We start from the raw sequence: 14,955 nt of genomic DNA, 5'->3' as shown, positions 1-14,955 counted from the left end.
CTCGAAAACCATGTAAGAATATTTACTGAATTCTTAAAATGTATCGTTTCAGTGAGTCACTTCGTGCCAACATTCGTGAAGCCACTAGTGAGCCAACGCGCGCGCGTTGAGCAAACGGTCATTTTCACTGCACGCTACAGCGGCGTGCCTAAGCCAGGTACCTCCAAAACAGCTTGCTTACATTTAAGTAGACTTCTTATGCCTTTTGATAGAATTACAAAATAAATGTTATAAAACTTATGATTGTAATCTTGCTTATAAATGTTTTTAGATATCGTTTGGTACAAAGACGGCGAAGTTATTCGGACCAACGAAACTTATACGATAGAAAACGACGGTGAGACAACGGTATGCAAAATAATCGAGGTGACCAAACAGTCTGAAGGCACATACCGTTGCGAAGCTGTAAGCGACGTTGGTAAGGCCTCGACTACAGCCACTTTGCGAGTGCTCGAGACGAAGGAAACTGTTGATAAAGTCACGACAAAGAAAACGAAGATTGTAAAGAAGGATCAAAGAAGAGAGTTTGTTGAAGAATTATCTATATCTGCCACGGAAGAAGTTCCGAAGGAAGTCGTAGAGGAAGAAGCACCCGTTGAAGAAGACCGCGTGGGGCAAGAGCTCGAAGAAGAAAAAGTTGGCATAGTTATGACGAAGAAAACCATAGTAAAGAAAGATCTAAGAAAAGAAAAGGTGAAAGAGGTCGTAGAGGATATTTCCATCTCCGCGCCAGAAGAAGATATTATAGCGCCCGTTGATGAGTCACCTGTTGAAGAAAGTAAAGTAGATTGGGTGGAGCCTGAGCTTGTGGACGAAGAAACGGTCGAAAAAGTAACGACGAAGAAATCTAGAATTATAAAGAAAGATCAAAGAAAACAAAAAGTTAGAGAGGACGTTTTGACTTCCACGGCGGAAGAACTAATAGTTCCGATGGAAATAACCGATGAAGAGGCACCAGTTGAAGAAGAACTCGTGGAAGAAGAAACGATTGACACAGCGGCGGTGAAGAAAACGAAAGTAAAGAAAGATCTCAGAAAAGAAAAGCTTAAAAAGGTCGTAGAGGATATATCAGTTTCAGAGGTGGAAGAAGTAATAGTACCGCAGGAAGTCACTGAAGAGAAGGCGCCAGTCGAAGAAAGTAAGGTTGATCGCGTGGAAGCGGAGCTCATCAAAGAAGAAACGGTTGACATAGTTACAACAAAGAAAACGAAAGTTAAAAAAGACGTAAGAAAAGAGAAGGTAAAAGAGGTCATAGAAGACGTTGTGATTTCTGCAACGGAAGAAGTTACCGAGAAAAAAGTGCCAATAGAAGAAAAGAAAGCCGACGGCTTGGAAGCTGCACCCATGGACGAAACGACGGACACATTCGAGAAGGTTCCGTATCAGAAATGGAAAGCTACGAAAACGGTCGTAGAAGATTCGCGAATGGTGGCCGAAATAAATGAATTGCTCGAAGTCATTGATGTAAAGGAATTCGGGCCCGGCGAGTCGCCTCTGCGAGAGTTAGCGAAGATAGGTTACATGCTCAGGAGTGGGGCGACGACGCAAGAAATCGAGAGCCTGTATGACGCGCAATGCTTCCCGGCGCTGAGAGCCCCGCAGGTAATGTCCAAACACGATATTTAGCGACTTCACGATTAAGTGACTGACCAAGCAGATATGGTAACTGTAAAACCATCGCCTTTAAACTGAGCAACTCTTCCCAGAGCATGCAAGGTAAACATTCTGTAAAGTGCGCTCTGTGTCCATCATCCTAAGGCGTAGCTGTTAAGCCTCTTGTGGCTGTAATTACATCGGCAACCTCGCCCTTCACGCTGTGTTCCCGACACAGCATTGCAACAATGCTGCTTAGCGGCAGATATATAGCGATAGTACTTTCCCGGACGAGCTCTGTCATAAAAAGCTCTAACACTACTTGAAGACTGTCATAAAAATTAGACTGCCTTTTCGTTATTTTTTCTCAGCTAAACTGCTGGATATGTCTTATAGTGATAGTGACCAGATACTGCAATCACCAACCCGTCTGCCCAGCGCGGGGACTATGAACAAACCCTTAAGTCCAGCAGTCCACTGCTGTTATAGGCATTGTTGGAAAAGAGCAACTGCTGAGTTCCTTGCCGGCATCTTCTCGGTAGAATCTGCCTTCCGAACCGGTGGTAGAGTCACTACATACAGACAGACTTGACGTTTCAAAAGTCATATTAGGCCTACTAGGAATTTTGTTGATTGTTGATATTTAGCTAGATACGTTTCAGAAGACTTCCAAAAACACGGGTGTACTCATTTCAAGGTTAAAGGTCTAAGAATAAATAAATAAACAACTACAAACAGAATTGAGAACCTCCTCCTTTTTTATAAGTCGGTTTTGAAATAGCTATTGATGCTCTTCCCACAGGCGCAGTCTGCACTAGTGCGGCTCGTGGAGCGCCAAGGTCACAGCGCCCTCATCACAGAAGCTCTTACTGAGGAAACGACGCAGTCTGAGGATGTCATCGCAGCCAAGGTCGGTTTTGTAACTACACTCTTACAATTTTAAAATATATGTGGATAGTTTATTGGTGAGATTTTGATATTTTAAATTTGTTTATTGTTATGAAAAAAAATAGGGTGTAGTTTGTAAAAATTATTATTTAATTCACGTGCATTATTCTAGAACAAATTTGGTTAGCCTAAAATAGGTTATAGTGAGCCAACCTTAAAAGATAGAAATATGCTGTCGTGGATTTTATTTAGAACTACGAACTTTGCGAAACTACAACCGTCTTAGATTTGAGAAAATTCTCGAAAGGAAATAAAACTCATTATGAAACATTCTACACTGTAAATTCTACTGTTGAGAAGTTTTTGCGTGAAAGCGTAAAAAATATCCCCACATTCACATTTATAATATTAGTAAGGTTCGTGCTCGTGCGCGAGTCTTACTCGCACTTGGCCGGGTTTCGTTTATACATTTTATGGAATTGAAATAAGAAGAATGAAAGTATAGAAAGTATAACAGAAATAAAAAATGTTAAGAACATACAGAAACCGTGTACACAACTAATATTAAAGCATCAAAAACTACTCCACTTTAGTAGTGTTCCTCGAACAGGCGGTTAGTCACTTCATTCAATTAGCATTAACAGTAATTATTTTTCCTCAAATATTCTAAATATTAACCATTAATGTTTACAATATGGGAAAAGTTTGTGAGCTTGCAATATTACGCGGTCATGAAGTGAGACATGCGCGGGGCGTTTTCGTAGTTTTTGTCACAATGCACTGCATGCAATAATAGCTGAATGAGGAATCTTATTTTCTGAATTCTGTGATTAACGCTTAATAGGCATCTGCTAAAATTAAAATGACTTTGAATTTAAGGTCGGCTTCCGCGCTTTCATGAGGATGATCGGTTCCAAACACGTCACCGTTGAGGAGGTGATCACGCACTTCAGCCCGGAAGACTTCAAGCCGCGGTCTTGGGAGCACAAGGAAGCGAGCGAGGTGAGTTTCACTGCCTTCCGTTATAATAATGTAATACGACATACTGATGTAGCCGTATCTCATCTCACATTTTAAGATCCAGCCCACAGCTAAGATTGATTCTCTCACGAAACCTCTGTACAGCCCTTGCGATCAACCTTTATAGGGCCGAGAGTATACCAACACTTTAAGGCAAAGATTTTATACTTTCTTTATTCACATAGACCTACCTACATCAGCAACATTTTTAACATTGTAATAAAATAGTTCTAGTTACTGCCCGTTTCCACTACAGAAGCTCCGATAGCTGATCTATAGGTGTGGATAGGATGTAGATAACCCTCGACCAATAAGATCGCTCTGTTAGCTACCTCGTGGTCCTATTGGTTGGCGGACCGAGCGAGTGGCCGCCTGACACCGGAGCAACACTTCGCAGGGCATGTAAGGAGCACGTCCTGTAACGTGCCGCCCCGTGTCCACCAACCTGAGGCGGAGGTGTTAAGGCCTATCTCAGAGCCCGAAGCGTTCATCTATTCAACATAATGTAACAGATATTTCGTTGATCTTTTACAGGTCGTCGTTCGATCGACGGTCGAAGAGGTTGCGGAGAAGTCAGCGATTGAGGTTTTAAAAGGTACGCTTTTCTTAGACCAATACAAGTGGATGTTTGACTTTGCCTGGCAATTGAATAATATATTGAAATAATGTTTTTGTTGGAACCAAAACTAAACTTCAACAAACAAACAATCACAATATAGTAAAATTCGTTAAAAAAAAAAATACAAAATTGGAAGCCCAGTATTTTTATACGGAAAAGGCTTTTTTTGCATATCGACATCTTTACAGTTTAATCGATCTTTGCGATAACGCGATAGTTCGCGTCTCGGAGATGGATGTTGAAATTTATCCCTGGAAACTAATGGATCCCGATCAAAAATGCAGATTTTCATAATTGAATGTTTCAGATACGACGCTCAGAACTGAGGTGAAGCAATTGGTGGAGGGTGAGTTAAAATAAATTTCGACTTATGAGTGCAGCAACGCTTAAAGTATCGATGGAGCTCGTACTTGGCCTGTGAAATATGCTTACGTTTGTACTCTTTAACCATACCGCTATATGCCTTATAAAAACCTTTAATAAACATAATATAATAACATAATATTATAATGCAACAGACTTACACGAAAAAGTTGGACAAGAAGTGCACAAACGAGTAAAAATAAAAATCTCGCGCATGTAGTCGCACCGCTGAAACGGTCTCGTTTCGAATCGAGGTTATGGATTCGAAAAATAAGTTGATTTTTGGCGTTGTTTCTTGACATCTCCGTCTAGTTGTCGTCATCTGGTGACGATAGGAAGAACGGACTGGAGGCACAAGTCGCACACAATCAACTCAATGGTTCAGTGAAAATTAGACTGTCCAACCGGTACGTTCAAGGTTTATTTGCTAATAACCTTCAGACAGCACTTCTTATGTCTACCTTTCTCATTTTGTCTGTGTATAATGCACAAATGGAATAGTCATAACTCGACTACGGAGGAATATTACACATGCCCATTGCATAGATATATTCATTTAGAGAGTGCACGTGTCATTACAAATACACTGTGGGTCTGGGCGGCGTCCCGTGGTGTGCGCAGTTGCGACCTGTACGCAGTTGTGCGCAGAGTTCGCGAGCATTAAGGGGTTTCGGTACGGTTCTGCAAACGTTACACGATCTGCCAGGTGTTCAAATTGCAAAGCAGCAGATCTCCAATCCAGGTGTCACAGGACATAAGACTTCATCTGGAACTCTGCTTACCAATTGAACTACTTATTATGAAAGCTACCTAGCAGAGTCTTTCTACATTGTCTATTAAAACTTCCTTAAAAGTTAAACACTATTGTACAAGCCATCTATACATACGTCTATATAATGTACACGTGTCTCTATACATGGTATATTCAAACTTCTTTTGTAACGGTTACACCCTATTGTTCAAGCCATCTATACATGAGTCTATATACTATACATGTGTCTATCATATATACATAGTATATTCAAACCTATTTTGTAACAGTTACACATTATTGTACAAGCCATCTGTACACGAGTCAATATGATGTACATGTGTTTCTATACATGGTACATTCAAACCTACTTTGTAACAGTTACACATTATTGTACAAGCCATCTGTACACAAGTCAATATACTATACATGTGTCTCTATACATGATATATTCAAACTTCTTTTGTAACAGTTACACCCTATTGCTCAAGTCATCTATACATGAGTCTATATACTGTACATGTGCCTATATACATAGTATATTCAAACCTATTTTGTAACAGTTACACATTATTCTACAAGCCATCTGTACACAAGTCTGTATAATGTACATGTGTCTCTATACATTGTATATTCAAACTTCTTTTGTAACAGTTACACATTATTCATTAGAGACTATCTACATATATTCTTTATTTTCTGGTTAATATAATATTTATAAATATGACTATGCTGTTACAACACTATAAACGCTTTGTTATTTTACTTTATTTCTAAGTAAAAACTTTTTACCAATGCATATGCGAGAATTGTAAATGATATTTTTATTAACGATATAGCTTATTTTGGATACCCTTCTCGCCTTATGCGCAATGTTTTCTATTTCGGACTTAGGATGTACGCTATTATTTCAATTTAACTAAATTTAGAGCTCTTACATTGGTGGTATGTTCTATTCCACAATTAGATTTATGCAAAGGATAGAACTAATTTTCGGGATTTGAAATAGTTTAGTTGTATAATTCGGTTACTGCTGAACACTTGAATTTCAGTTCTTTCGACTGAGTAATAGAGGTTAGGTTAGATAGTTCGTCAAATATCCATATAAAGTTTTTTTCTTACTTTGACCGAAAGCAATAATTGAGTGGAGAGGTGAGGTGCAAAACGGGTTTGATGCTTAGTGGAACGAATATGACATACTAAATTTTCACTCTAAGAGCTCTACTCTAGCCTACCCCACCTATAACAAAAAATAAAGTTTTTAGAAATTCACATTTTTAATATATGTATTTTATACCTACACATTAATATTTAAAGGAAATCTTTTATCTGAGTGAGCGTATTTTAAGTGGGGTTACGCAGGCGCGTGAACAGGCCCGTAGTCGGGTTAATTAATTATTAATTTCAACATAGAATCGTAGTCTTACTAAAAATTTAATTACTATGTACTTAGTCAATGCTTATAAATCTGTAAAAATAACTTAGAAATTAGTTTATAAAATAAGTTAAGTTGACGTCATAATAAATGTCTGGTTAATTTATCGCTTAATTGTTTATTGTACTTTAACTTTAACAAGACGTAGACATTTAGTTTTATATTATCTTAACGATTATAGTACGCTTACTATAAAAAAATAACAAACTCTATAGAACGCATTCAGAGAAGTAAGTATTTATTTAAAATCTAATTATTATTTAAACATTCTTTTAGTTTAGCTTATAAAACTTACAAAACAATATGGTATTAACAAGAGACAATTACGATATGAATAAAAAATAACGCCTAATGCTATTGTTTATGCTACGCATATTTTATTAAAAACAAATTATACTTAAAACATTGTATTCATTGTACTGTGATTTCACAGATACGAAAGAAAAAACCAAAAGCAAAAAATCCAAAAAACAAAGAATAGGTTCAATAGATGTAATTGAAGTTGAAGAAGATATTACAATAAACAGGAGGCAAGAAGATCACCCAAAACAAAATTCGGAATATGTTGAAGATGAAGTAATAAAAACTTTGGAAGAAGAGCACGTCCCATTTATTACTACTTTTGCCACAGGTATTCAGGACAATAAAATTGAAGTAGTATCAGCCAGTGAAGTGGCACATATTGTTCCTGAACAGCAAAAACGGAATGATATAGCTAAGGTGAAGTTTGACACAAATTATTCCCTCACAAGCGGTATTCAAGAAGTTCACGATAAAGAAAAAATATTTAGAGTAACAGAAAAAGCTAATACCAGGAATGTTCACGAATCGTACAATGAAATGGAATCGCTGCAGGTTACTGAAGTAGATGTTAAAGATTCAGTGGATGAATGTCAAGTGAATATTATAAAAACAGATAGTAAGGCCCGTGAAGGTCTAGTGCCTGCAGAAAATATCGTTACTGCGGAGACCGTCGTAAATTTATCTGTTATTGATATCGATAAAGGCGAACAAAAAAAAGGAGAGACTGCCATATCAACCATTATTTTACAAGATGCTTTGAGGGTTTCACAAGATTTTACCGCTATTGACGAAGTATCTTTGGAAGACTCGATTATTACTAAGTCTTTTGCAGAGGTATCTGTTACAGCGTTAACTGGCTTAAAGGTAACCCAAGTTGAAGAAGAATCGCGGGAGCATGAGCTACCAAACCAAAACCTTGCAAAACCAGTTACTTCAAATATCAATTTCAATTTATTAGAATCGGTAGAAGTTAGCGAAATTTTCGTTGACGATAAATCTGGTAAATACTACCCAGAGTTGATTGTGCCTACGGAAACAGCTAAGAAAAATGTGTTAGTATCAAACCAGATCTTCACTGAAATTCATGATGTGCAAGAGAAAGAAGGAACTTTGGGTTTGCTTAAAGTACCACATTCACAAGAAGCTAACGTAAATATTGTATCAAAAGAAAGCATCCTCGTGTCAACAAATGAAGTTCACGAAAAAGAAGGATCTCTGACAGTACTTAGCTTTCCAGCTGAAGCTAACGTTGAAAAAGACTTAATATTACATTCTAGTTTATGTAATTATATGACTACACCTCATATTAAAGAGTCAGAATTTATACCTGACATTTGTTCAGAGAAAAAAGCTGACGTAAGTTTTAGCGAACATCAGCATAAGTGTAACTTTGAAACTAGCATTCATGAATCTGAAATGACTTTATTAGATAGAGAAGGCTTAATAAGTAATCATGCACATGTCACTTTATTGACCTTAGACACTAATGTGACTGAGGAAGTTCAGGTACATGAAAATACAAAAGAATCCGTTTATGTAGAAGACAGACATGCCGCGCAAGCACATGTTGATATTGAGCATACAGAATCGCTGATTACTTCAGAAACACTAGAATTAACAGCCCCAGAAAATTTCGAATCTACAAATAAAGTAGAAAGTAAAAAGGCTACGGAAGCAGTTATCACTGAAAATGCTAGAATTGTAACTACACCTTTTATACATGACCAAGAGTCTTCGCAGTTATTTTCAACTAAGAATCCTGAAAATGCGTCTGTGTCTTTAATTCCTAACATATCAGTATCTGTCTTGGAAATGAACGCACCTGATTCGGAAAATAAACTTGTCATCGATCAAACGCCTGAAGTTTCCACTACTCTACCCACACTTACTCATAATTTGCGTAGTCCTGTTTCCCAAGAAGTAACTACATCTGATCAAGTTGATATTTTACAACCATTAAACAAAAAAACCAACAACGCTATTGAGCAAAGAGATTTACACACAGAAGTTTCAGTTCTTCAAGCGACAGTGCAAGAGCAACTTCGAAAATTAGATGATCATCCAGTTAACAAATCACAAGCCTATACAACCTTTACTGAAAATGAAAGTTTAAATATTATAGAAACAGTACCTAGTTGTACGGAAAACGATCTTACTATTTACAAAACTGTTACGGATAAATATGCAAAAATAGACGTTGAAATAAATCAAAAAGCTGCGGTTGTAACTGAAATAAATTTACGTGATTCTACAATACAACTAGAAATCCCCCAAATGGAATTTCGTGAAGCTGACATAACATCTCAATTTATTTATCCCATTCAAATATCTGAAAACTCTATCTTAGATAGTCAAGCTATTCTAGAAGATATTCACGAACCAAGCTTAAAATTCGTTAGCCAAGCGATCGTTCCAGTACAAGGAAGTATTAAAATATCTGAAATATTGAGTCATGAAAAAGAAGAGCCTTATAGCTTTGCGACACCGTCACAGCAAGTTTGTGAACCTTCAACTGATATTGTTAGTAGACCTGTAGCAACATCGATGGAATTTGTTGCAAGCTCAAGTGTGGCATTTACAGATAGATTTGACGTATCTGATAAAATTTCCAAAGCCAACATAGAAAATTTCACTCATAAAGAAGTCGTTATATCAACCGCTGAATGTAATGAAAAGGAAAGCACGCTAAATTTAATAAGTCCACACTCTGCTGCAGCAACACTTAGTATTGATTCTGTTCAGGCTGTTATAACAGATGAAGTTTCACCTGAAACATTACCGTCAACGTTTCAAAATCAGGATAATCGACGTGAAATCTTTTTGACACCAGCTCCAATTATATCCGAAGCTATCGTACAACAAGAAGCTATTGTTAATTCTTCAGAACTTACTTTAGATGTTCCAAGAGAAGTTATAAAATCGAAAGCCATAGTTACAGTTGCTGCTCTTCCTGCTCCGAAGCAAATGGAATATATAACAGCAGAAAAAGAAAATGTATTAGTTTTATCAAAAATTCCAGAAGAACAAAAAGTGAATATACAAATGTGTGAGCAACGTGGCTTGGAAATTTGTGAGACCTTATCTCAATCCGATAATTTGAATGAGACTGATAATTTGGTTTTCCCAAGTAGAATAGCTCAAATGAAATTAGATGATATCTATGGTAAATCTGCTAAAGTAGAAGAGGTTACTGTCATTCAATCCGAAAAAGAGTTTACTCAAGATATTCCTAAACAAAAACCTGAAATAAAATGTAGTGACTTTTTCAATTTAGAACAAACAGAAACAGTACTGGCAGATAGCGAAGGTATATTTTTGCACGAAAACCCATTAAAATATAATGTTACGTCAAAATTCGTTGAATTACAATCTATTATAGAAAGTTCTATTAATACAACCGAAAAAGAGAAAGAATTTGATAATCAGTTCGTTTTGCCTAGTCATGGTGCTTCCTTTCAATTCCTACCTTATACTGAAATTATTAGCACTGAAGTAAATGTATCTAATAAGGCAGAAAATATTGAACCTGAGGAAGTACCTGGAAAAAGAGTTTTGAAAACGAATGTGGAATCACAAACAGCCGTAGATGTAACAGAAGTTTTGGTTGGAGAGTCAGAATCTTCCTTTAATGAAGTCCCGTTTGCAAAATCACATACAATTATACCTGAACAAAATATTTCGCTAAATGCCTCTTTAGGAACAACCGAAACTGTTGTTAGTGAAAAAGAAAGTCAGCTTGTACAATTAGATAATGCAAAACCGCAAAATGCAGATTGTAGTATCAAATCATCACAATACCTTCACGTATCAGAAGAGGTGGTAGCTGAGATGGAGAGTAAATTAAACGTGGATAAAATATCAACATCGGCTATTAAAAATGTTACTTTTGACACTCTTCAACATATAAATATTGACGTTTGTCATGTATCTGAATATGAAGACGTGATTGAAAAATTAGATTATGCTACAAAACAAATAAAAGATTATAGTATAGATACTGTAACACCTTTATATACTAGTGAAGTGGAACTTGAAGAAAGACCAGAGGATTTATTGAGGGTTACCGAAATACGAAAGGAAAAGCCATTATCTAGTATGGAAATGGGTGACCATATTAATACTATAGAAATCATTCCTCTAGAAAAAGGAGAACTCTTACAGCAAATATCACTCGATAAAACAGAAAGTATATCTGGGAATATTGAACCAGCAAGACATATTACAGTACTTGAAATAGAATCTATAGAAAAAGAGCAGTCCTTAGATAACAATCCAGAACAACAACCGAGACATGTCAACTTTTCGGTTAAAAGTATGTCGTCCATTGTAGTTCAAGAAGTACTTCCAAAAGAATCAGAATTTATACTACCACAACAAAATTTACCAAACGAAGAAAAAACATATTTACAGTTAGATTCGCAACAGCACGTTATAATTACAGATGTCTTTCCTGATGAAAAAGAAGAAATCTTTACATCTAAAACTCATCCTATCACTAGGGAGCAAACATTAGGTATTAAAACAACTAGTCATATTTTAACAAGTGAAAACGTAGCTATCCAAGATGCTTTGAAATTAGATGAATCCAAAGAGACAAAGAGTGAGAAAGCTAAAGAAATTCAAGTTGTCGTAGAAAGCGTAAATAAAGAAGAGCAACAGGTAATTGAAAGTATAGGTAAGCTTGATATATCCAAAGAGTTAGTCAAGTGTTTTGCTAGGGAAGACATTTCTGGTTATAAAGCTGCGGAATGTACAGAAGTTTTTGTTCATGAAAAATCTGATACCTTCCACAAACAGCCTAGTAAGGAAGAAAACGTGGTGGCAACTCATACTACTGAAAAAGAAGTTATAACTTCTTCACCCCATGTTATTGAAAGTATACTTGAACTGCCTGACAACCGCGTCGCGCAGAATTCTCCCAAGTTTGAATTTGAAGTCAGTAAAAACTTACTTATTACAGAAGAAAACATTATTCAAGAATTTCCTGAAACTTTGATTCCGTTCAAAGATATTCCAAGGAAAGCTGATGAACAAATAATGGAACTAAAAAGCATTAATCAGACTGAAATTGTGTTAGATGAGAAACCGCAATCTTTAGATAAAACTAAAACCTTCATGACTCAGAAAGCAGAACAAACACCAATTATCTCAGAAGGTCTGCACGCTACAAAACAGCAAATACTAGAAAGTACAAGTGATATTATATCATTATCCTCTGAGCCTATTAAAGGTAATCTCAATCTAGACTCTCTTTCGACTTTGGTTGTTACTGAAAGTTTTTGTGAGGAATCCGTCTCAGATGTCCCAAAGGAATCAATTAAGAAAACTAACGTCAAAGAAGACCTTTTAGTTTTAAAAACTATTCAACAAACAGAAGTTGTTGCTGATGAAAGCACCGATTATATTACGGAGGCAAAAGAGGAACTAAAAACTGCCGAAGTTAAACCTATCACAGAAACACCTAAATACGTAGAAACTTACACCATATTGCGGGAAGATAGTCATATTATTGGTAAGTAAGCACACAATATTTTTAAGCATTAAATTAATGTTTAGAATATCAACTAGTATAATATAAAAAGTAGGTAGTAACAGTTCATTTTATATTTCTTTAAAATGGATAAACGGATGGAATTCCATGGATTTATATTTATATTAATATTATGAAGATAGATTTAGAGTGTATTTAAATTGGCCACAAGGTGCCGTGCTATACAGATGCCTCCACTGTGAAATTCAATTATTTTTATGAACTATGCTTTGGAACAAATAAACCGCATAATTTGAATGCACTCTTTATGACTTTTAAACTACATTTATCTATTTACTCACTTATTGTAAAATTCGAACTATAAACTTCAAATGAGTTTATATTATACTTTATAAACAAATTACCGAAGTTTATAAATAGAATTGTAAAACAATTTTTCTCTCAAAGTAATGTTATAATGCGCCATTTTTATAGCATTGGTAAAAAATCTTAATTAAAATATTAATTTGTTTATGGCTACTTCTTTTCGGTCGCAGTAAATAATTTTTTTAATACGAAGAACTTGGCTTGGCGGCCATAATTAAATGCTTACCACCTTTACCAATTGTTGTTTTTATATATGAGAAGGTACTACGGTATAGTTACGCTGATTGATTGATTGATTGGAACGTATGTTTGCTAATAAATTGATTATACTTTTTTCTTGGTCGTAGATAAAATATTGAATGCATCTTTACGTAATTACGAATTAGTCATTTTATCTCATGCTGTGCATTTTGATGAGGCTTACCGAGTGTTAAGATAATATGTTTAAGAGAATTGAAATGATATAGCTTGCGGTGCAGGAAATGTAAACTAACCGCCCTTAACCAATTATGACTCATTGCTGGCTGCAGGCATTGAGGCAATGAGGGTTCAATGAGAGAGGGAACAACCAGGGCGTCGACGTAGGTTTCAGCTCCGTCTCAAGCCCTTCCGAACCTACCTTTTAGTTTCGCTCGTAAAATTTACTAAAAAAACTTATTATGACCAAAAATATAATCGCTCTGGACTGCAAAGTATCGGATTAAAAAAGGGATTTAGCTGGGGAGGAGCTGCGAATTAAAATCTTTCTCACACACAATCACACAATCTTTCAAAGGAATCATTACAGATACTTGGCCTGTGTGGAGGGCGCAGAGGGCGCTTTACCATTCAATTCGTTCTTGCATTTTATGACGTGAAATTCTACGTCACAGCTAATAATGTCCTCGTCGCGGCTACGCTGCCGCATATTAGTTATTTCTCAGTTGTTTGAGCTACTTTTTAGGGTAATTAGCAAATAGAGTATAAGAAAAAGAGCTAAATATATTTAAAGGACTTCCCCCGTTTATACGCAATGACAAGGTATAAAATTTACTTTTCCAACTGCCAAAGTCTAAAGCCTTTTATAAAATAAAAATCCTGTTGTCCTGAGGTTTGAATAAAACATCTGTTTTATTACAACATTGCCGTGATATTTTGTTTTGAAATACTTTACGTTTGTCTGGCCATAAAATGTAATTAATATATTGATACTACTTTTTACCCATGGTTCCGATCGCGTAGAGATTTTGCCAATCAATGTGAGTTGCCTTTTGTAAAAGTTGTTATTTTTTCCTTTGTTCCTTTTTCCGGTTGAACATCTTGTGTCTTTTCTGCATACACCTTGTCATGGGTTCACCTGCAAAATTTCATGATTGGTTGAGTGATGAAAAACAAAACATACATTCGCGTTTATCATATTAGTTAACTTCATTGACCTAGTTTATGTAGATTTTAACATTCCCGCATAATTTTTAATATCACAGATCTATTAATCATCGACTAAGTATCACGGAGTTTGTAGTTTTTTTAAATACAGCTTTTCTAACAATATTTTTGGCATCGTAACCCGAAACGCAGCATGAGGGCTCTATGGGCTCCAGCCTTGGCAATGCTTTGACGGTGTCTCATGATGGATTTAGAACCTGCAGCTTCAGTATAAATTTTCATTTAAACTAGCATCACACCCACGTTAGCATGACTCTGTTATTTTAGTTGTCGACATTTTACAACTCCATATAAATTTGACAGATTTACTTAGCTACAAGTTAAGCTATAAGTTAAGTTTTACACTCTCACTCCAGAGCCCCTCCGGTCCAAGTTGCCCATGAGCTATAAACTGTGAATACCAGATATACAGTGTACTTTATGATTTACAAAATTAGTACCGAAACACTACACACATCCTCTAAACTACGCACTCTATGTTTTGCTTCGATACCGTAACATTCTCTGAATATAATAATCATAGTTATTAATTATTATTATTATTTTGTCGTGATAATTGTTTTAAATGTAGATCTTACAATACCAATTTAAAATCTGCGAAATTTAGCCTGTTTCTATCCTATATCAGAAAATGTGTTCATAAATAGTCACGGCAGCGATTTGTGTTTGGATAATTAAAATTTAATGCAAATATATTGATA

The 14,955-nt window shown here is 35.9% G+C and overlaps 1 protein-coding gene across 16 annotated transcripts in view; it reads left to right on the top strand.

Annotated features, from left to right (window-relative positions):
* Positions 1 to 14,955, top strand: part of LOC120636151 (titin) — a 134,128-nt gene that overhangs the window by 70,485 nt on the left and 48,688 nt on the right. For 11 of the 16 annotated variants that reach the window (XM_039907478.1, XM_039907474.1, XM_039907471.1 and 8 more), the window contains 7 exons: positions 53 to 157; positions 272 to 1,602; positions 2,396 to 2,503; positions 3,361 to 3,483; positions 4,036 to 4,096; positions 4,428 to 4,466; positions 7,103 to 12,484. In XM_039907478.1, the coding sequence (XP_039763412.1) occupies positions 53 to 157; positions 272 to 1,602; positions 2,396 to 2,503; positions 3,361 to 3,483; positions 4,036 to 4,096; positions 4,428 to 4,466; positions 7,103 to 12,484 (7,149 nt within the window). Of the gene's footprint in view, positions 1 to 52; positions 158 to 271; positions 1,603 to 2,395; positions 2,504 to 3,360; positions 3,484 to 4,035; positions 4,097 to 4,427; positions 4,553 to 7,102; positions 12,485 to 14,955 lie in introns of those variants that run through there. The other 5 variants (XM_039907484.1, XM_039907476.1, XM_039907472.1 and 2 more) reach the window with 4 other exon arrangements.

The sequence above is a fragment of the Pararge aegeria genome, chromosome Z (genome assembly GCF_905163445.1).
Source record: "Pararge aegeria chromosome Z, ilParAegt1.1, whole genome shotgun sequence".
NCBI classification, from domain to species: Eukaryota; Metazoa; Arthropoda; class Insecta; order Lepidoptera; family Nymphalidae; genus Pararge; species Pararge aegeria.
Note: the sequence above shows the minus strand (reverse complement) of the source record. Positions and strands in the feature narration are given on the sequence as shown.